This window comes from Vidua macroura, chromosome 27, assembly GCF_024509145.1.
Source record: "Vidua macroura isolate BioBank_ID:100142 chromosome 27, ASM2450914v1, whole genome shotgun sequence".
NCBI lineage: Eukaryota > Metazoa > Chordata > Aves > Passeriformes > Viduidae > Vidua > Vidua macroura.
The window spans coordinates 3,761,604-3,782,760 of NC_071597.1; the positions used below are offsets into that span (position 1 = coordinate 3,761,604).

General features: G+C 41.6%; 3 protein-coding genes across 3 annotated transcripts; 2 read left to right on the top strand and 1 right to left on the bottom strand.

Moving 5' to 3' along the window:
- Positions 1-1,868: 1,868 nt before the first annotated feature.
- LOC128819659 (histo-blood group ABO system transferase 2-like) lies at positions 1,869-9,201 on the bottom strand. Its single transcript, XM_053999896.1, has 5 exons — positions 9,137-9,201; positions 8,032-8,100; positions 6,556-6,594; positions 3,885-4,019; positions 1,869-2,589 (listed from the first exon to the last, which is right to left on the bottom strand). Exons 1-5 carry the CDS (start codon positions 9,199-9,201, stop codon positions 1,869-1,871), a joined length of 1,029 nt encoding a protein of 342 aa, XP_053855871.1.
- A 4,797-nt stretch (positions 9,202-13,998) lies between these two features.
- LOC128819660 (olfactory receptor 6B1-like) lies at positions 13,999-14,958 on the top strand. The gene has a single exon (XM_053999897.1). It carries the CDS (start codon positions 13,999-14,001, stop codon positions 14,956-14,958), a length of 960 nt encoding a protein of 319 aa, XP_053855872.1.
- A 3,717-nt stretch (positions 14,959-18,675) lies between these two features.
- Positions 18,676-19,623, top strand: LOC128819661 (olfactory receptor 6Y1-like). Its single transcript, XM_053999898.1, has one exon. It carries the CDS (start codon positions 18,676-18,678, stop codon positions 19,621-19,623), a length of 948 nt encoding a protein of 315 aa, XP_053855873.1.
- The last annotated feature ends 1,534 nt before the right edge of the window (positions 19,624-21,157 follow it).

Sequence of the window (21,157 nt, forward strand, 5' to 3'; positions counted from 1 at the left end):
CATTAATCTAAAATTATTTGACTACTTTCACCTAAGAATGCTAACTCAATTCCCCAGAATGCTTCAGCTGAGCTTTCACACCAATCTTTATCTGAAAACTCTTCGTATCACACAGATTCCTCTTGTCTGGCCCTTTTTCAGTAACCTTTTACTGTCCAGTCTTTGGACAAACCCCGTTTGAGCATGATGTTATCTTCTTGTTCTGTTTTCAAATCTGGGAAACCGCTCTGAAGGAATACAATTGCAATAAAGTAGGTAACACCATTAAAGGACCAAACAAGATTTATGAAGCAAAGAACAGCACCTTCATGACAGATATTATGACAAATGTATAACCCAGACAAATGAGAGGTCCACGTCAACCTCCTGCAGAGCTTGGCTTGCTCATGTGTCCTAAGTGTGGGCCAGCCACTCTGCCTCCTGTTTAATTTGTGCTTAACTTTGTTTGATGTCTCAGGTTTTAGCTTTTCTATTTTTCAGGTTCTGTGCTGCTTTAGTGGGTGGGTCTGAGCTTCATATTAGGGAATGGGGAGCTCTGTTCACAGAGCAGGGAGACAAAACAATTCCTTCTCCAGCTGGGGACCAAGGACAAATGATCCAGATCTCAGGCCCAGGAGCACAAACAACGTGGGCTGAAGAGAGAAAAACAAGCAGGATGGGACTGCATGGGCTGGAGCTGGAATTGGACAATGAACTCCAATATGCAAATGGAGCAGAACTTATAAAAGTGAGAGACCCTGTGACCTGTGGGGCATTTTGTGACCATTTTGGTTCACCTGGGGTGCAGCCCTGGCTGGGCTCTGGTGCTGCCCAAGGTGGATCCATTGAGGCCTCCTAATAAATCCCTGCTTTATTCTTTAGCTCCTGCAGTCTCTGTTCTAGGGCAGCCTTCTCAAGGCATCAGTTAAGTTGCATTTTTACAACATCATGTTTCAATGGAAGCACTTTCCCCAATCCCTTTGTCAGAGGTTCTTTGGACAATCTGAGTTACCCCTTCATGACAGGAGTAAGCAAGAATAAAACAGATGGACTTGCTCTTGCTCCTGTGGCCTTCTCAGTGGCCCACAGCAGCACAGGGTTGTGACTGCAGCTGCGTGACAGAATTAGGTTGCCCCAGTTTTTTCTTGTGTGCATAATTTTCAGTTATTTGTCTATTATCATTTCCATTGAGAGCAATAGAAAGCTTTAATGAAGTCATTCAACTAATGATTCCATTGTTAAAATATTGCTGTATCTGAAGATACAGCTAATACTGAAAAAGGAAAGCTGAAAAAAAGTAAGTATGATTTAATGATTATGATTATGATTTTCCAAGTATTATTTAATTTTCTTTTGATAGCCCACATACATTTAGGATCTGTAGAATCACACATGTTTTTAATTAATCAGATAGTTCTGTAACTTTAACAATGAGGAAGGCGCTTTCATTTTGTCAGAAATTAAGGAGTAAATGATTGAAGCTTGCTAGTAATGCCTTGTTCAAATTCCTAAATTATTATATTGTTAGGACATCTTTTCAGCAAATTATATAAGACAGCAGAAGACAAATATAATTGCAGAGGGGACCAGAGGGGACAAGTATAATCTATGGGGGCCATTTGCAAATTTGCAAACTGACTTTATTCAGATGCCTAAATACTGTTTTTGAGCATGTCCTTATCAATTTTGCTATGTTCTCAGGATGGCAAGAAGCTTGTGCTTGTAAACATGCAGAAAGAACAGCTGAAAAGCAAAAAGTTGAAAAAGAAGTTGCTAATAAAAGAAATTTCTGGGTTTAGCAGTCTCTAGCTAAGGAGACCCACTTTATGTGAGAAAATGTGTGCAGTCCTAGAAACAGAGGGCAACTTCCTTTGCCCCTTACCCTCAGTTTAGTGGGGCTGTGAAGAGGAAAGGCTCACATTCTTTGTTTCAGGAGCTTGCCTCTGGCTGTGCTGGCGCACGGGGCACATCCTCTTCACCTGGATGGTGCTGGAGCTCAGCTCTGGGTCCCAGTAGTACTCTGGGGACAGCAGGCGTGTGGGCCTGTGCTGCAGCAGGTACCTGTTGAGGTGCCTCTCGTGGTGCCAGGGAGCCTCCATGCCATTTTCTGTGTCCTCCATCAGCCCTGCAGAGCAGGCTCGGGTCAGTTTGTAGACCTCGGGCACGCTGCCCCCGTAGAAGCTTGCTGTGTAGTAGAACTCCCCTTGTCCCTCAGGGATGGCAGATTGTGACTCGGGGTGTGCCTCAGAGGCATTGTTCTCATGCTGTGGGGTGACCTGCCAGGAGCTGATGGTGGCCACCAGGGCATCGATGATCTCCACGCCGATGTGTGCCAGGAGCTGGACGTCGATGTCCATGAAGTACAGATAGTCCACCTCGTGCTGGAACTGGCTCTGGATGTAGGAGCTGATGATGTCCATACGGGTCCTGGAGATGTGCTGCCACCTGGGGTCATTCTGGACAGGGATGACAACCAGGTGGTTCTCAGGGGCCATCTGAAGGTGAGAGATCTTCTCGGGATTGTCTGTGAACAAGTAGAAATTCACGGGGTGCCCAGCAAGGAAGTACTTGTTGGCAGAGCTCATGAACCCTTCTATGAACTGGACATATCTAAGAGACATGGAAAGGAAAAGAATGGAGAGGCTCCTCCTGCTGAAGAACAACAGCTTTTCAACTTCACTTTCTTTGTCTTTTTCTATCTGTTGCTCCTTCTCACAATGTTAGTGCTCTTTATTTAACACAGCTGCTGCCCTTCAAACCTCCCCCATGCTGCTGCACATTTTAGCTTTCACTAAATTCACGTTTTAGCTTTTCACAGAACACGTGCCTTCCACCCAGTGCTGCTCTCTGATATCACTCCATAATGTAAATCCTCTCATCCCTCCCTTCTACCTGCTCCCTGGCACGCTTTGTGCAGTGGAAATTTTAACTTCGTAGAGGGGATCATAGAATCAACAGAGAATCATGGGATGGTTTGTGTTGGGAGGGACCTTAAAGACCATTTCATTCCACCCCCTGCCATGGGCAGGGACACCTTCCACTATTCAAGGTTGCTCCAAGCCCTGTTCAACCTGGCCTTGAACATTTCCAATGATCCAGGGGCAGCCACAGCTTCTCTGGGCGCCTGTGCCAGGACCTCTCACCCTCACAGTGAGGAATTTCTTCCTCATATCTGATCTAATTGTACCCTCTTTCAGTGTAAAGTCATTCTCCCCCATTCTGTCTCTACCCAGCTTTGTAAAAAATCCCTGTCCCCTTTCCTGTAGGCCCCTTTAGGTACAAGAGGGCTCTAAAGCCTTCCTGGAGCTTTGTCTTCTCCAGGTTCAACAACCCCAACTCTCTCAGACTGTTTTCATAGGAGAGGGTGAAAATTATCAATTAAATAGTTTTGATTACCTTAAAATGCCTGAAGTTGCTGTGTAACCCTAAGATGCCAGTGGAGATAGAGGGGATAGAGATAGAATATAGCTCTTCACTCAGAAACTCGAAACAGAACCTCCCCAAGAACATACAAGCTGTAACAGCATGATTAATATTTTTACTAGAGCTAATATTTTACCTTTAAACTCTTACAGAAACCCAATAAAATCTCAACTTCACAGAATTTTTCTATTTTTTAGTGCATGATAGAGGGAAAGCTTGTTATTAGAAATGTAGCAGGAGCTAGAATTTTTATTTCAATAGGTCAAAATGCTAGTTATATTTCCAAGGATATTTTTTTGTCCACTGTTCAAATCAATGTCCCAGTCAGCTGCCTTACTTTGGAAGGTGACACTGACATGCCACATTTCTCCCAGTCTAGAGCTGCTCACTTTCAGTCTTTGGAATGTTTCTCACTTGTGCTCCATGAGCAGTATTGCAGAGAGGTTTAACTATTTAACAAGAAATAAAAGGCAAACCAATACTTTTCAACAGCAAAAGTGACCACTCCAGTGACCACGTTCTTCTGCAGATATTGAGCATTCAGGATGTCTCTGCTGAATGTGCCTTCCCAGACAATTGGAGCCAGCCATGGTGTCAACACCAGCACATCCCGTCTCCTGCAAGGGGTTGAGAATGAGGGCAGGGTTTAGATGGCCCAGGAACTTCAGGAACACAAACACAGATGTCTACCACTGAGTTAATCATTCCAGCCTCCCTTTGAAATCACTAGGGGTCAAGAAATTCAGCAAAATCTGAGATATCAGAATAAATCCCACCAGACTCCATTTTCTTCGTGGTGGAAAAAGCCCATTTTTTATCCACATTACTCATTTTTACACAGTTTTACAGACCTCGTGTGTGACTCCAGTTGGTCAGCAGCTTTCTTGCTACTTTATATAGTAGCTTACTTGTTACTACCAAGCTACTTACAAATAACAAGTAGTAGTTACTACTAAGCTACTTAAAAGTAGCTTACTTGTTACTTTATTGTTTTGTAAAAGGTATTTTACTTGTCTATCAAAACTCTCTACTCTTCAGTTGTTTATATATTTTCTTCACTGATTCTCATGAGATAGATTTAATGTTTATGCAGGTGCTAATTGTTTTTACCCAGGAATAGATTGTTATGTTAATGAACTGCGCACACCAGGATTGCCTTTACATGGGAACTTCCAAAGTGTTATCTTGACAAGGGGCCTTTCTTTTTAATTTTTCTACCTTACTGCAACATCAAGCCACCTAATCCTGGAGCACACACCTGCAATAGGTGTCTATCCTTGATTTTCACCCCCCCAGCTCCTGAGCTGTTGGTGGCTGTCACTCAGAGGCAGCTTTTCACAATCCATCCATCCCTTAACACAGAGCACAGCACATGCTCCCATTGTTCCCAGCCTGTCTCTCCTGGAAATCTCTCAGCCCTCAGCTGCAGTGCCCCACATTTGCAGCTCTCCACTGTGATAATAATAATTATTAATAATTCTTAAGCATCCAAGACTAAAGATACCCAAAAAAGAATTTATGTTGTGTAAAAATCACCATTTAACAGATCTGTAAAGGCAGGAAAAGTTTCATTCATGTGACCATTCAGGCTATTTCTCAAGAAACTTAAATTCATCCACTGCTTGTATCACATTAGGTAGGCAGACTCCTATTTTCTCTCTGAGAAATATCCCTCTTAAGGAAACTGGCTGAAGAACTTCATGGTTGCTCGCTTTCTGCCATCATAATTCACATCTTCACATCCAATTCATCACAGATTTCTGATTGCAGCACAGATTTCTGCTCCTTACCTGTGTATTGATGGAGGCTCTTCAGCTGGGCTGTTGATCTCCTCCTTTGGAAAGAGGAGGAGGAGGAGATCCCTAATTTGCTCCCTAATTCCTATGGGATGATGGACAGGTATTTCCCTGATGCTTCCTAGGGTGTTGTTTACTGGTTTATCTCTGACACTCTGAACAACATCCCCTTCCCACAAGGAATGGGGTTCAGAGCTCTGCTAATAAGGTCAGCTACTGCTGCTAGAAATGAAGGGATGGGGCTGTTTTCAAGCTCAGGATGATTTATTGCTCAGACAAACATCAGTCTCAGGGGCTGTGAGATTCTAGAGGAGCAAGCATGTGGCCACAGCTCAAGAGCAGTCACAAGTTTCTCTGTTTCAAGGCAATACAGAACTTTCTAACCCAATGGACAGTTGCCACAGGGTGTATTTTGCTTTTCTAACCCATCACCTTTACTCACTTCTGCTGCACTGCGGGTACTTTTGTCCAATGGGCTTCGAGCTCATGTGCACACATTGGCTTCTGTTATAACTTGTGAACTCTCAGCTTATTCCATACAGCCACACCCTTACACTGTAACCCTTCACCACCTCACCAGCACAGTTTGGCACCTACTGAAGGCACATTCTCACCTACAACTATGGAAACATAAGTTTATGATTTTTCTGCTTAATGTCTGTGTATTGTATTTTTACATCAATCCAAGCTTCTTGCAAGGCTGCAGATCAAATCCTTCAGTGCCTGTGGAGGTTTCTGTTTTTCTATTCCCACTGTCAGCCAGGTTAATTTCCAGGGCAGATGGGAGGGATTGCTCTGCTTTGTGCTGAACAGTCCCAGCTCTCTCAGCCTTCTCTCATAGAAGACAAGCTCCAGCCCCTTCATGATCCTTTGGTAAACTCTCTCCAGTATGTCCATACCTATTTTTTTTTTCCTAGTGCAAATGGCTCTGTAATAGGCAATTCCAGAAAATAATTCATCCCAGTGACCTAAAATGTTAATTCCACAGGCATTTACACATCATGTATGATGCTTACTGCTATCACTAGAAATAGTATCAGCCAAGGCCTCTTGTTTTTTAGCTTCTGAATGGTGACAGGATGCAAAAAATGAATTAAGATAAAATTAAACCAAAATATTTTCAACATTCACCATCATTTCTCGCTTTCCTTTCTGAAAGTAGCAAATGAAAGATTCTTCACCTGTGCATTTCTGATGGTTTCTGGAAGAGTTGCTTTTCTAGTCAGGTATCCTTTGCTATTCATTCATTCTTGGCTCTCAGCTGTCCTGACCTGTCTGTGCCAGTCACAGTCTGTGTTTCTGAGAACAATGGGATATCATGGTAATGGAGCCAGAGGAGGTACACGCATACACTTACCATGGGAACATCAGAGATATTTCATGTAGGTCTGATTTTCTGCAAATGAGGGAGAAATAAAAGATACATAAATGCATCACAGCACAGAAGTTTCAGATTTTCTTTTTCTGAGAGATGAGCCCCACAAGAGATCTTTGTGTGGTTCAATGTCAGTGAGCATCCAGCCAGACTCCATCACAGACACTATTTTATTATTTATATGAGTTCATGTGGTGTGAACTACATTTAACAGACTACTCAGCTGGTGTAAGTAGAGAATTTGAATGCAAATTAATCAGTTTTAAAATTATTTTCGATGTGTCTGTTTCTGTGGTGCATCTTTAGAAAACTCAGTTCTACTTCTACCCAGTGAGAGCTTGGTCCAGTAAGGCCAAAGGCCTTGCACAAAGTTTGTATTTTTCTGGCAGGTTTATGTCCACAGGACACAGAGCAGAGGTCACTGCTCTCCATTCTCATTGCTTGTGCAGGTTCCTGTGGATGGGTCACTGAATGGGAACTCACCAGTGTTGATTCCTAGATTTTCCACCAGGAAAAACAGGTTCTGTCAAGTGGAAACACTTACTAAAAGTAACAGATTAAACAGGCTAATAGAGGGAAATTAAAAGGATCACATATACACAAATCCAGAAAGATATCTAGCCATATAAACTTTTTTTTGGGGTGGGGGAGTGGTGGTGGTATGAAAATGTTTTCATACTGCAGTCTTTTAAGTTTCAAATTAATGACAAGAAGAATGCATTGTTTTTGTCATATTGTTTTATTGGCATTAAAGTTTATTTCTCCCCACGTCATATATGCTAGACTCCTCAGAGCAGCATTTCCAGAGAATTACACAACTGTGTGTGTTATAAAAGAAGTGATGAAGAGGGCAAACTGAAGTAAAAAAAACAGTGGGGATAAGAGAAGTGTAATCCATAAGACAAAAATAAAAGAGAAAATAGTAAAATATGGTTCAGTTAAATGAAACTAACCATTAAAAACCCAGGAAGTTTCAGTCTGGCAAACTACCAGGTTAAACTCTTTCTTGATTCCATATCCAGAATCTGTTAGTTCTCATCAAGTTTGTGGACAACACTAAACCAGAGGGAGTAGACAATATGCCAAAGGGCCCAATTTTTTTAGTGAATACAGAGGAAGCCTGAATGAGTTCCTGGTACAGAGACAGCAGCTTCCAGGTGTCCAAGGCAGGTGGGATTAAGCTGCCTTTTCACTGCATGATTTTGGGGCAGCTGCATCAATGGATTCACATTTGCCCATATGAAGTGTCAGGAATCTGAGCCTGCTGGGCCCTGCAGGATGGCTCATATCAAAATGGAAATTAGCACTTCTAGGGCACGGATCTGGTGCCTGAGTCTTTTCAGATAAGTGTTGTCCTCATGGCCTGGAATGATCCTTTGGTAAACTCTCTCCACTACGTCCATACCTCTTTTATTACTTTTTTTATTTTGTTTTGGTTTGCATGCAGAATGAACTTACAGGACTGAATCCTCTCCAGGGGAGGCTTCGTGTTCCTGGGCTCTGGCTGGGGAGAAAGGGTGGTGGTACCTTGGACAGGATAAGAAAGCAATGAGTCAATGATGGAAACAAAAATCAACCTCTCCTTCCACTTCCCGTGTGACTGAAACTATAAAACAAAGCTAACAGAACACACATTTGTGGGGTCAGTATGGTGATGAGGATTTGCAAATCTCAGCTGTTTCAAGACACGAGTTTAGCCTAAAGTTATCTGAAGACCAATTAACTCTGAGGATCTGTGAATGATTTAATTTGCCCCAGACTACTTGCACCAAATGAAATGTGTGTGCTTTACAGCAGAGCTTGGTTTTTACAGCATGTAAAAAGCTGTTTTTACAGCAGTGCTTTACAGCAGAGCTTGGTCTCAGCTGATGCTGGAACTGGCTGTGCAGCTGCCTCTTGAAGCCAGGTGCTCACAGCATCACTCTGCTCTGGCCAGTCTGTGGGCTCTCCTCTGAAGTGAGCCTGACTGCCATTTCAAACAAAAATGTGAGCATTTGTGATGGATGCTCTGCTGCAGAGAAAGTGTGGGGCTGAAAACTTGTCCTAATTCTCCATCTGGAGCAGATCTTCAATATTGTTCCAGCCAACTCTGAATTAACCCCACCTGCTCTGATTTCAGGCTCCAGAGCACTGAATACACACCATGAAAGCCTGACTGTGGCAGACATGAGAACTAAGGAAGACAAACCAACCATGGTGCAGCTAAATAAATATTAAAAGCTAAATCAAACACAGCTCAATCTACCCCACAGAGTTCCAGCTCTGTGCCAGGATCCTTGTGCTGGTCTGGAGCACAGAGGTGTGGGATGCAAACATGAAAACACACACTTGGGCTCACAGGAATACACAGAGACAATTAATCACACTTTTAGAATTTCACAGAAGAGGTTAAAAGTGTCCACACCTTGCTTATTTTCATCTTTTGAATGTAAAAGGGGATTTTGAATTTAGCTTTGTGTAAATGCTTACATTGTTATCTGCATTAGTTAGAAGAAAACTGTCTCAGTCTGGGCAATAGAAAGAAATGCTAGTTGAGGATAATTATCAAAGGTTGAACACCCACCAGATTGCACCAGTGATTCCTGCTGTCACTAGAATAGCCAGTCCATGTAATTTTGTGATTCTCATCTCCTTAGTGCTGCAAAAAAAGATTGTGAACTCTGGATTGAGAGCAACATGGAAAAAAACCCCAAACCCCCAAAACCAAAAAGGCAGAAAACACTGTTGTTATTAAATACTGAATAAGTCTTTTGTTTTGCACTTCAGGTTTGGACATAATACAGAGAAAAATTTGATTTTCTAGATAGAAAGTCTTACATCTAGGTATTTATAATACACACTACATCTTTCACACTATGCTACACACTGAGCTCTCATTTTACAATAGTATAGTAAATAATTTTTAATTGTTCAAACCAATAATTCTCATTTCAGATTTTCTCTGAATCAGGTTTTATTTTTTTCCCCAGCCAGTGCCCTCTCTGCTCTTTGTCTTTCTTCCTCTCTCTCTCCTCTTCTCTGTTTTCTTTCTCTTTCTCTTTTTTTTTTTTTTTTTCCCTAGCTCTCTTTTTGACCTTGCTTCCTTCCTTGGGCTTCCTACTGTGTCCCTCACTGCTGCAGTTCTCTTTCTTTCAAAGTTGAGGTCACACTCCTTTTCTCTGGGTCAGCTTCTCCATCCATTCTGGGGCTGCTCACAACTGTGGTTCAGCCCCATCTTCCTTTGTGCCAGCCTTCTGAAAAGACTCTCTGGGGCATTCTGTTTGTCAGTATTGACCATCCCCTGCTTTCAGCTGCTCTTCAGCATCTCCTCCTGCTGGGATCCTTTCTCAGCCCAACTCATTTCTTATTATATTACAGTCTTACAAGTCATGAGTCCTACAGCATTTCACTAACAAGCTACAAAATGGCCCCGTATCTCTCTCTACTTGGTCTTTTAGGGAAAAAAACCCATCCAATTAAGAAATGACACCTAAATTATTTTTACTTTTAACCCAATAACCAACCACCTGTGCCCTGCAACACGGACTTTTCTGTCCAATTACACAAAACCACCCAAACCCATGGAGAAGAAGGTGAAGAAGAAAGAAAAGAAGGACCAGCCGCCGCCCTAAAACGTCCATCTTGCTTTAAATATATTATTATTTTCTAAAAACTTAAACTCTAAGTTTTCCACCCTGTGATATCACACACTTCTATCCAAACTCCACACCCACAATCCCAGTTCTATCATTCCATTTTGGAAGCTCTCTCCACTGCCTCAGGTCAATGCAGTGTTCTCCTGGGGGTCAGTGCCTGGCAGCACAGAAAGTCTGAAATTCTCAGCACCCAGGATCCCAGCACCCAGCCACAGCACTCACCCGTGGTTCTGTCAGTGCTCACACCTCAGCAGCTGCTGTTCTCTGCTGCTCACAGCCCTGCTGAACCAGAACCAGCTCACAGATCCTTGTGTGTGTGTCAGCCCTGGGCTCAGGGCCAGGAGGAACCTCCACCCAAATGCTCACCTTTTGTGGGAGTGCTGTCACCTGAGCAATGGGGAAACAACAAGAAACCTGCAGCAGCCAGTTATTCCCTAACCCTGCAGCCTTTATGGGTTACCTAAAAGCAGAGGCCAGACAAAATTAAGGGGATAAAAAGTGGTTCTATTTATTGAATATGGGTGTGCATTGAATATTTGGGTGTCTCCTCTCTGGGCTGTATCTCACTCTAAGCTGTAGGCACGTGCAGGGAGTTGGATTTCCTCTCTGAATGGAGTATTTCACACCTAAAATATGATTGATGCTTAATGCTTGGGAACTACTGTCTCTGTGGAACCTCAAGTAATACTCAAGACCAGTGCAATAATTATTTAATGATGTAGTTGAGATGGAGGCAATACAAAGCAACACTCTCCATTTTCAGAAGGCTTCAAACTGGTTTTATTATAGCCTACATGCTTTTTGTAAATTCTTACAAAACTCATAAGTTTGCACTTTACTCATTGGTCATGAAAGACAAGCCAAGTGCTGATTGGAATAGGCAGCTGCAGGTTTCTCTTATTTATCCTTCTTTCTTTCTTGGTTTCTTTCTTTCTTTCTTTCTTGGTAGGAAATTCTTTCAGGGGTAAACATGGATCCTCTTATCAAACTTCTCTGTGGCTCACAGAACTCACTGTAAAACCTCTTCCACAATTTAATGTATGGAGAAACTAAGGCACTGAGAAATGAAGAGTTTTACTGGTCAGAGCTACCCATCATGAGCCACCAGCAAAGTACAAATGTCTTGAGTTCTGGTCTGATGCCTTGTCACACAGACAGCAGTGACCTGGGAGAAGGAAAAAATAAATTATGAATAGTGCTACAGTAGTTAGCACATAAAAAAAACTAACAGCAAACAACAAACCAGCAGCAGAGCAACACCTTCCGTGAGGTTTAGAAAAAAGAGGGGAAATTATTCCCTCTAATTCTGTTCCTGGTCCTCTTGGGCTTTGAAGTATAATGTACTGAGAGATATTTTACCATCCTGGGAAATCTCCTGCTCAGCTGAAGCGCCAGGAGCCTGCAGGAAGTGTTTGTGCTCACAGCTTTTAACAAAGCAGCCACCAACAGACAGCTTCCAGCCACTGGAGAGAAACAGAACAGCACAGGGGTAAGGTTTGGCTAAATGGAAGAGAGAAAAGCGTAGATACTGATCTCTTAGATCAGTTAGACAAAATGCCTTTAATTTATTTTTCTTTAGGTTTTTTTAGAGGTGTTTCTTCTCATCTGATCTCATCTGAGCTCTGAGAATTCCAACATAAATTTTGAGTGTCTTGGAAATGGCATTCCCAGTTCTTATCAGGAACTGGAGCAACAGGACAAAGGGGAACAGCTTCAAATGGAAAAGGAGTAAGTTTAGATCAGATATTGGAAAGAAATTCTTCCCTGGGAGGGTGGGCAGGCCCTGGCACAGGGTGCCCAGAGCAGCTGTGGCTGCCCCTGGATCCCTGGCAGTGCCCAAGGCCAGGCTGGACAGGGCTGGGAGCAGCCTGGGACAGTGGAAGGTGTCCCTGCCGTGGCAGGGGTGGCACTGGGTGGGCTTTAAAATTCTTCCAACCCAAACCAGTCTGGGATTCTGTGATGTTGTGAGCAGTTTTCAAGAGAGTTTTCAAAGTGTGAGAGAAGAGAGAGGGATTGCTTAGAAAGGAAAGCAGATGTAACAGATTAAAAGACTAGAAATATGGAAATTTCTTATTGTACTTTATGTGCTTTTAAAAATCTTATGACCTCTGTTGAGAGTATAAGTTAAATATAACCTTTCCCTCACTCTGTCTCTGTGTTTTCTATGCAATGGCCGTGCTTCTGAGCATGTTTATGTGATAAAAAAGGCATTTGTGTTCTACTTTCAGTGGACTAGAATGTAAAAAACTTTCATCATTATTTTTACATTGAAAAGCTTAATTCTTGAAATATGGAAGTTATCTTTATGTGCCACCTGAGAATGATCTGTTAGTTGGGGGCAGGCACCTGAAATGCTCCAATTAATCACCCTTTTAAAATTTAAGCTGCGACGGTCAATATTCTAAGGTACTATAAGGTAGATCTGTAATTTTTAAAGCCTGTAATGGAATGGGGAGCCATAATTTTTCTCTCTTTTTTTTGATATCCTTTTCATTCAGGCACTTTTCAATTATGATTTGTATTCTATAGCATGCTAAATCACTTAAACTAGGTTTTTTCCTTGTACTGCTTGAATCTCTACTGGCTATACTGGAAAATGAGTTACCTGCCTTTCCTTTCAGTATTTACAGCCTAAATCCAGATTTCAGCCTAAATCTCATGGAAGGCTGGGAGATGTGAAAACCATCCTTAGAAATGAAATTGTATTTAGTATTCTGTCACTTTATTATTTGGCAGCAATGATGTACTTGTAATGAAATATGTAAGTTATGCAATCAGATTGATCCTACACAGATTATCCATATGCAAGAGAAAAATCTAATTTGAAATAAATATTTTGAAACTCAAGGACAAATAAATAATGATATCACAAAAAATATATTTCCTTTTATTCAGAACATGAATGGATTTTTTCTTAATGTTTTATATGAAAAAAATATTATGTGAATAACAAATACTGTATATCATTCTAGAAAGTCAGTTGAGTTTTGGATAGGAATGTGCAGGAATATGGAAAAAATGTTGTTTGAAATCTTCCCTAAGAAGTGGAAATAAGAGGCACAAACATCAAACTTTAGGCATTTTGTGAAAAATCAAGAGTCATTCTATCAATTAATGCAAAAGAAAAATGATGGATGGCTACTGTAATTATTGTAGTCCAAGACTCTATGTAAAAACTGTTACTGGGGGGCAAGTGGCCTATTTTAGTCAATCCATTGAAAATGAGAGAAATTTTCAGCTGCACAGGCCCTTTCCAATTTTGAAAGAAAAACCCAAAGGCACATATCCTTTAACCCTAGCAAACTTAATTAAAGTACTCTGTGTGAGAGAATAAACACTTATTTTCTTCTGCAATATTCAGGAGTAAGGGAGACATAAACCAGCTCAAGTTTGCTGTGCATGAGTGCAGTCACTCAGCAGGACTGTGCTTCTGTCTGGGGGGTAGCTCAGGACTGAGATCAAACACACATTTAATAATGTTGTCTCTTCCCCTCTGACTGTGTTTTAAGTGAAGATAGGGGTGAGAAGGTCTGTGAAGAAATCAGTGAAGCCCAAATATTTTCTTGGAGCCAGGAACCAAATAACCAATCCTGCTGTAGGACACACACAAAAAAAAATCAGAAGTGGTTAAATAATAAGGAATGTCAATTAAACAGCTGGTGTGGAATTTCTACTTAAACAGTGTATTTGCAAGTCCAGTATGAAGAGGGTGCTTGGGGGGGATAATACAAAATATTCCCTTATTTCTTTCCTTTTTGCTCCTCATACATTCCAGGTCTTCAAGGTCATCATGGTACAAGAAAATGATACCCATATCCATGAGTTCATCCTCCTGGGATTCCCTACCAGCACAGAGCTCCAGGCTCTGCTGTTTGTAATTTTCCTTGCTGTGTATTTGCTGACTGTCACCGAGAACATGGTTATCATCACTTTGGTCATAACCAATCCCCAGCTCCACAAGCCCATGTACTTTTTCCTGGGCCACCTGGCTTTCCTAGAGGCCTGCTACATTTCAGTCACCGTTCCCAAGCTGCTGGTCACCTTCGTGGTGAAGAACAAGAACATCTCCTTCACCAGCTGCTTTGCCCAGCTGTACTTTTTCATCGCCCTGGTGTGCACGGAGTGTGTCCTGCTGGCCGCCATGGCCTACGACCGCTACGTGGCCATCTGCACCCCGCTGCACTACACGCTCACCATGGGCCGCAGGGCCTGCCTGCAGCTGGCCGCGGGCTCCTGGCTGCTTGGCTTTCTCATAGCTGTGCTCAAGGTCTTCTTCATTTCCCAGCTCTCCTTCTGTGGCCCCGGGGTCATCAACCACTTCTTCTGTGACATCAGCCCGCTGCTCAACCTCTCGTGCGCCCAGCGGCGATTTGCTGAGATGGTGGATTTCATCTCAGCCTTGTTTACTTTGTTGATCCCTCTCTCTGTCATCATAATTTCTTACACCTGCATAATCAGAACTATTTTGCTCATTCCCAAGGCCCAGAGCAGGAAGAAAGCCTTTTCCACCTGTGCTTCTCACCTGGCTGTGGTCATAGTTTTCTTCTCAGCCACGCTCTTCATGTACGCTCGGCCCAGGAGTATAAACTCCAGGGATCTCAACAAGCTGGTTTCCATCATTTACACCATAGTCACTCCAATGCTAAACCCATGCATTTACTGCCTCAGGAACCAGGAAGTAAAGGACACTTTATTGAAGGTCTTCTGTAGCAGGGCTGCTCCCTCCAAAGTTTCTGCATCTGACCCCTAATTTAATGCTTGGGAGATAATCTTCCAACTGAATGTGTCTGAGTCCTATGAATGTCTAATAAGATTTTTACTTTGACAGAAATGGTTATTGGTGCTTAACAATTCCTTCTCCCGAGTCAATCTGCATGTTCAGCTAAAATCTATGAATCTATGTGAATGTAAAATGTTTTTCTAAGTGAACACATTGCACATCATTCCCGAGGAGTGGAAAAGGCAATAAACATAATTGCCTTCTCTTAATGTGATTTTTTGGTATGCACCAAAGGACAAAATTGCATTCTGACTTTGATCGAACTTAACACGAAACTAGGATTCAAGAACTTGAGGCCCCAGATAAATAGTTATGTCAGCTTTCTTCGCAGGATTGCAGATGGGAACTTCAGTAATTCAGATAATAAGAGTCATTTTAGATAGCTGTGATAGGAGACCATGAACCACCTCTGAGAAGTTTCTTCTTTGTTAACTTCAAATATAACTTTGGGAAGTGGCTCAGATTCAGAAAACAAACCTTTGCTTTTGGGGAAGAGCGTTAATTTGCACAGTTTAATTTCCATTTTAAATATTAAATGAACCTCCTGATTTTTAAATGTTATTTTCCTGTGGTCCTTCTACATTACATGAGGAGATATAAGCAGTAAGAAAAGAATCAGATGTCTAAACACAGAGCTTTCCTAAAGTAACATTCAAAGGAGAGGGTCAGGAAGAACTTTAGGGTAATTTAACACACAGATACAAAATCTTGCAGCAGCAGGCCTGATGATAAATGATCTTGGACTCTGTTTGTTACCCAGGACTACAGAACATTACTGTGTCCAGTTTGGCACTTCCCACTGCAAGAAGGACAAAATGGACAGTCCAGCAGAGAGCTACCAAATGACAGAAGGGTGGGAGCACACAGCACACAGAGACAAATGGGAGCAGTTGTTTAAGTCTGGAAAAGAGAATGTTGAGGAGGTGTTTAGCTGCAGTCTGCCACCACCTGAAGAGTATTACAGAGGAGATAGAAGCAATTCTTAATTGGGCATGCCTGAAAAGACAAAAGCAACAGGAACTTGTTCCAACAAATTATATTCAGATAAGATAGTCCAAAAAAAAAAAAAAAAAAAAAAAAAATCAAACAAAATCAATCAGAGTGATGAAGTACCACAACACAGTCCCAGAAAGGTCATGAAATCTCCTTTGAGCTTTGCAAAGCTTGACCTGACAAGTCCCTGAAAAACCTGACCACCCTGAAATATGTTTGGTACTGCAGAGTGAGTTAAAATACTCTGGAAGTAAAGTTCTGTCTTTCCAACCCAAGTTTTTGTATGATTCTTTGGTGTGGATGTCAAATGGAAAAGCCTGTGGCACCTCAAACTGCAACAGAAATTGATGTTTAGGGAAGTGAATCTGGCTGTAGGTGCCCACAGAGTAGATTTCAACACTGAGCAATACATTCAATTCCATCCAGGGAATGGATGCTCTCCAGGTGATCCACATCACTCTTCCACTGGGGAGCCAAGAGCTGGGTGCAGTACTTCAGCTGAGAATATATTTATAATTTTAGTTCCCTTTTATAGCATAACTCTGCCCATGTCTCTATTTACATCAGCTGTGCCTTGGTCTAGCTGAGAGCTGAAAATGTCAGAGGTACTCAAATCTCTCAGGGAAGCTGTTTAAGCACTGTTCTGACCTCACATCTAATGGCCTAAATAGCAGCTACTGAGTTGCAAATCATCTTTGTCCTTTTTTATAGCTTGTCACTGTTAGACCACAGCACAGCCTCCAATACCCCATGCTGAGCAAACTCATTAACTTCTTTTCATGGTGCATGTACCCCGAGTCATATCTTCACATCTTAGCAGGCCTTAGGAAGCACCTCTCTAGTTTATCCACGTTTTCCTTGAACTGCAGGGATCCCAAAATTGGTCCATGGTATTTGGACCCTCACCAGCCTAACAGAAATGAGTTAAGAACTAACATTACTCTCCCTTCTCCATGCACTGACATTATTTTAAAGTTGTCTTCTTCATGAGATGCCCTTACATTCCTGAGCATGCACATGTGGCTTTGGCCAGAAGTTAGAATTCAACAGCATAAGGCATAGAATTCAACATACCATAAGGCATGTCAAATGTCACTAGATTCTTACATATTTGCAAAATAAATCAGACTGTGTGCCCCAACAGCCAAATAACTTCTGTAATTCCAGCTCTCCTAGATGCTAAACTCCCATTATTCTCAGTGTATGAATGTAATTTTAGTCATGGCTCTGGCTTAAGTAAGATATCTGATTCACATGAGACCAACTGGAAGGAGATTTTACAAACAGCTGACTCAGGGGCTGCTCCCACCAGGCAGCACGGAGGGGACCACATCAGGTTTTGCACTCTTCATGCTATAGAATCCTGCAGCAGCTCCTCAGCTCTATTTGGGAGGCAACTGACCTCATCAGGTGACAATCAATGTTATCTCTGATCTTCCTTTTGCTCTGAACACATTTGCACTGTATTATAAAATTCAGAAAATGCATAGCTTGGCTATTTGTGTCTCTGAAGATTGTTCACATAACTCCAGTGTGGGTATAAGTACACTTACCAAAATCATTCACTCCAAAAACCAAAAGGTTACTGATTTAGATTAGGGCACTAAAATATTTTTCTAGATAACCTTTCAGTAAAAGACTGCCATATCCTGTGCCTCAGGGTATGTTTTTACTTTCCTCTGCCCTATAAAAATCAGTAGACACTACCTGGTATTCTTTCATTGTTCAGTGTCTCAGAAAAAAATCTTCAGAATTTCTTCTACTCTGCATGGATTCACAGAGGAAACAATAACATCCCTTCTCTTTCTGTGATTGCTTCCATTGGGAGGCTAGCTACAATTTCTGAATCAGACCTCATGAGACACCTCAGGTAAATAAAGTGTTGATTTCTCTGTGCTGAGAAAATATCTGGTATAAATGCTGGTATAAATCACAGCACTGACATATCAGTCCACACTTCATCTGATCATATTCTGCAGGACCAGCTAAGGCAGTGGATTCCCACTACAGAAGGTTGAGAACAGTTTTGTTTTTAACAGCACAGGCTGAGCCATTCTTATTTTTGAAGGATTAATCTGAGTTAGCTGCAAACAAACCAGACTCAGAATTATAATTTGCTTGCACTTATGCTATATCTGAGATGCTCTGTGTACCATCTCAATAGACTTTGTGTAGATGTAAGTGTGCTCAGAGCCAGATACAGAAACCTCTAGTGGGCTCCTTCAGATGTGATTGGAAGAGTTTTTTATTATCAAAATGAATATATCCTTGTGGTGCTTCATATTTCTTTTAGAGTTCATGGAATATATATGATATAACTTTAGAAATGTTTAGATGTAGAAACTAAAGCATTGGAAATGTGAATGTCTGTCTATAAGCTGTCACTTCTTTATACTGGATGGATAATATATTGACATCAGTCATCATTTGTCTAAGGTGAGACAAGATTTGTAATGTATATTTATCTCCATGAAATGTAAATTTAAAAGCATGCTTTAATTTTTAAAATTAAAAATTCTGAACTGAGCAGATAAATTTCACAAAGTTAATTTCTAAAAACCCAGCGAAAAAATATTTAAGCTTTTACAGTTTTTAAGTGGTGGTGTAACTTATGGCTATGAATTTAAGCCTGGTAGTTAGGTGTCATTTTATTAATTTATTGCAGGTTGATAAGGTTCATCTTTCTTCTACAGAATGGGTGGGAGGAATGAAACCAAAGTCATGTATTTCATTCTCCTGGGTTTTCCCACCACTGGTGAACTGCAGCTGCTTCTCTTCTCTGCTTTACTTCTGGCTTATTTATTAACTGTGTTAGAAAACTTCCTTATCATTCTCATCATCCAAAATAACACCAGCCTGCAAAACCCCATGTATTTCTTCCTGGGGAATCTGTCTTTCTTAGAGATCTGGTATGTTTCTGTCATTGAGCCAAAGATGATCATAGATGTCCTGTCTCATGACAAGAGGATCTCATTCCAGGGGTGCATGGCACAGCTGCATTTCTTTGTGACTTTTGTTTGCACTGAGTATGTTCTGCTGGCTGTGATGGCCTACGACCGCTTTGTGGCCATCTGCAAACCCCTCAGGTACCCCCTCATCATGAGCCACAAGTTCTGTGCTCAGCTGTTGGCTGGCTGCTGGATGTGTGGTTTGACCACCTCTTCCATCAAGCTGAGCTTTATAGCCCGGCTCTCATTCTGTGATGTGGACAAAATCAATCATTATTTCTGTGACATTTCACCCCTCCTGAACATCTCCTGCAGCGATTCCTCTTTGGCTGAGCTCGTGGACTTCACCTTGGCTCTGCTGGTCATCGTGGTGCCTCTGTGCACTGTGGTGGCCTCCTATATCTGCATCCTGTTCACTGTGTTGAAGATTCCTTCTTCCCAGGGGAGGCAAAAGGCCTTTTCCACCTGCAGCTCCCACCTGACTGTGGTGATTTTGTTCTACTCCACCACTCTTTTCACCTACGCCCACCCTAAGCTCATGTACACCTTTCGTGCTAACAAGCTGGTGTCAGTCCTGTACACGGTGGTTGTGCCACTTCTGAATCCTCTCATATATTGCCTTAGAAACAAAGAAGTCAGGGTTGCCATGAGAAAGACTTTTACTTGCAGAAGAATCACCAAAGAAATCAACTGAAGAGTCCCAGAGAAGGGGCTTTGCTCTTGAAATCAACTGGCAGCGCCGAGGAGCTGAAGTCAGGAGGTCCAAACCTTAATCCATGCAAACACTACTCATATGTATTGAACTAGACCTTGATATATCTAAGTTGGATCTATGTATATACTATGGTTTTGACTCAAGATGTGTGGGTTTGGGGGTTTTTTGCTTGTTTTTCCCCTAAGAATCTATGCTGTCACCCTTTCTTAAAAGTTTCCAGCTGAATGACTGCTCTGTTTTTAAAGATGTTTGGAAATGCTAGAAAATGAACCCCAGATTTGTTTGTCCTGGATGGAATAGAGTCCAGAAAACATTGTAAAATGCATGTGAAAATCAGCTATCTATGTGTGATTGATTTAGTCCAAGATTTTGTTATTGTCCCTTGAGAGAAACAGGCAGCAGAAAAGGATGGGTAATTGTAACATTCTTAGATACCTGGTGTAGGATAAAAGGAACCATCCTCTGAAGAAGAACATTTTTCAAATATGGCATTAAGAAGGTATAATGTGAGTAGCTCATGGTATTCACATGGTACAGCTGCATTGTCACTTGGCCTCTGTCTCAGCTCCACAATGGGTACCAAGGTACCCTAAATAACCTCATTGCACACCAAATAATGTCTTCCATGAAGAAATTCAGACAAAGGATAAATCACTTCAATATCTCCTTCAGGCTGCACGAGCCTTGAATCCAGCAGTTCATCAGGAGTAATGATCTCATGCAGGAGTCTGGAAACACAGCTGGTGAAACTGAGCTAAACATGGACTGTCTTGGAGAAAATCTGATTATCCATTAGAAATAAAATGGTGCCTGAACTGCTCCGTGTTCAGACTATCACAGTGCTTCAGAACTTTTCATATTCTGTAATAAACAAACAAATAAATAAATCTGTCAGCAGAGTGCATCTCCACGTGACCATATTAAATCTGGGTTTGAGTTGATGACTGAGACCATGGCATCTGATATTCTGTGCTCTGTACTAGCAAAATACTGACTTCTCTAGTTTGGCAGATGAAACATTCAGATTTCCAGGGAAAAAACCTGGAAGAAACTTGTCTGTGCATACCGTGCCATGTATTGCCAAATGTTTCAAGCAAGACCTTTTTCAGGACTTTAACACAATTAAGGAGAGATATCAGAACAGTTTGAAGTGAACCATAGTGGGGAGCTGGGGAGCTCTCACCAGAAATGCAGGGTGCTGGCTGTAATCCAGATATTAGCAGAAAATCTGCTATGAGAAAATAGGTAATTAACACAAAATGAATATACGTTACAATATGAACCATTGTAAAGGAACAAAAACAAAAACAAAAACAACAACAAAAAAATCCAGTAGTTCTTTAGATTTGCATTAAAAATCAAGAGCCACAGATACAGGAGATATGAATTCTTCTGAAAATATCTAATGTTTAGACATATCTATTTAGACATCTAAGCAAACTCCCCTCAGCTCCTTTACCACACATGGATTTAGATTATCACCCTATAAATATGTTATTTATCTATAACATTG

Bases quoted from the DNA above. Each gene is read 5' to 3' on its own strand.
- LOC128819660 (XM_053999897.1), top strand. From the start codon at position 13,999: ATGGTACAAGAAAATGATACCCATATCCATGAGTTCATCCTCCTGGGA.
- LOC128819661 (XM_053999898.1), top strand. From the start codon at position 18,676: ATGGGTGGGAGGAATGAAACCAAAGTCATGTATTTCATTCTCCTGGGT.
- LOC128819659 (XM_053999896.1), bottom strand. From the start codon at position 9,201: ATGAGAATCACAAAATTACATGGACTGGCTATTCTAGTGACAGCAGGA. The intron at 8,101-9,136 runs GTGGGTGTTCAA...ATCCTGTCCAAG, and splicing joins GGAATCACTGGTGCAATCTG to GTACCACCACCCTTTCTCCC. The intron at 2,590-3,884 runs GTATTGGTTTGC...CATGTCTCTTAG, and splicing joins GTCACTTTTGCTGTTGAAAA to ATATGTCCAGTTCATAGAAG.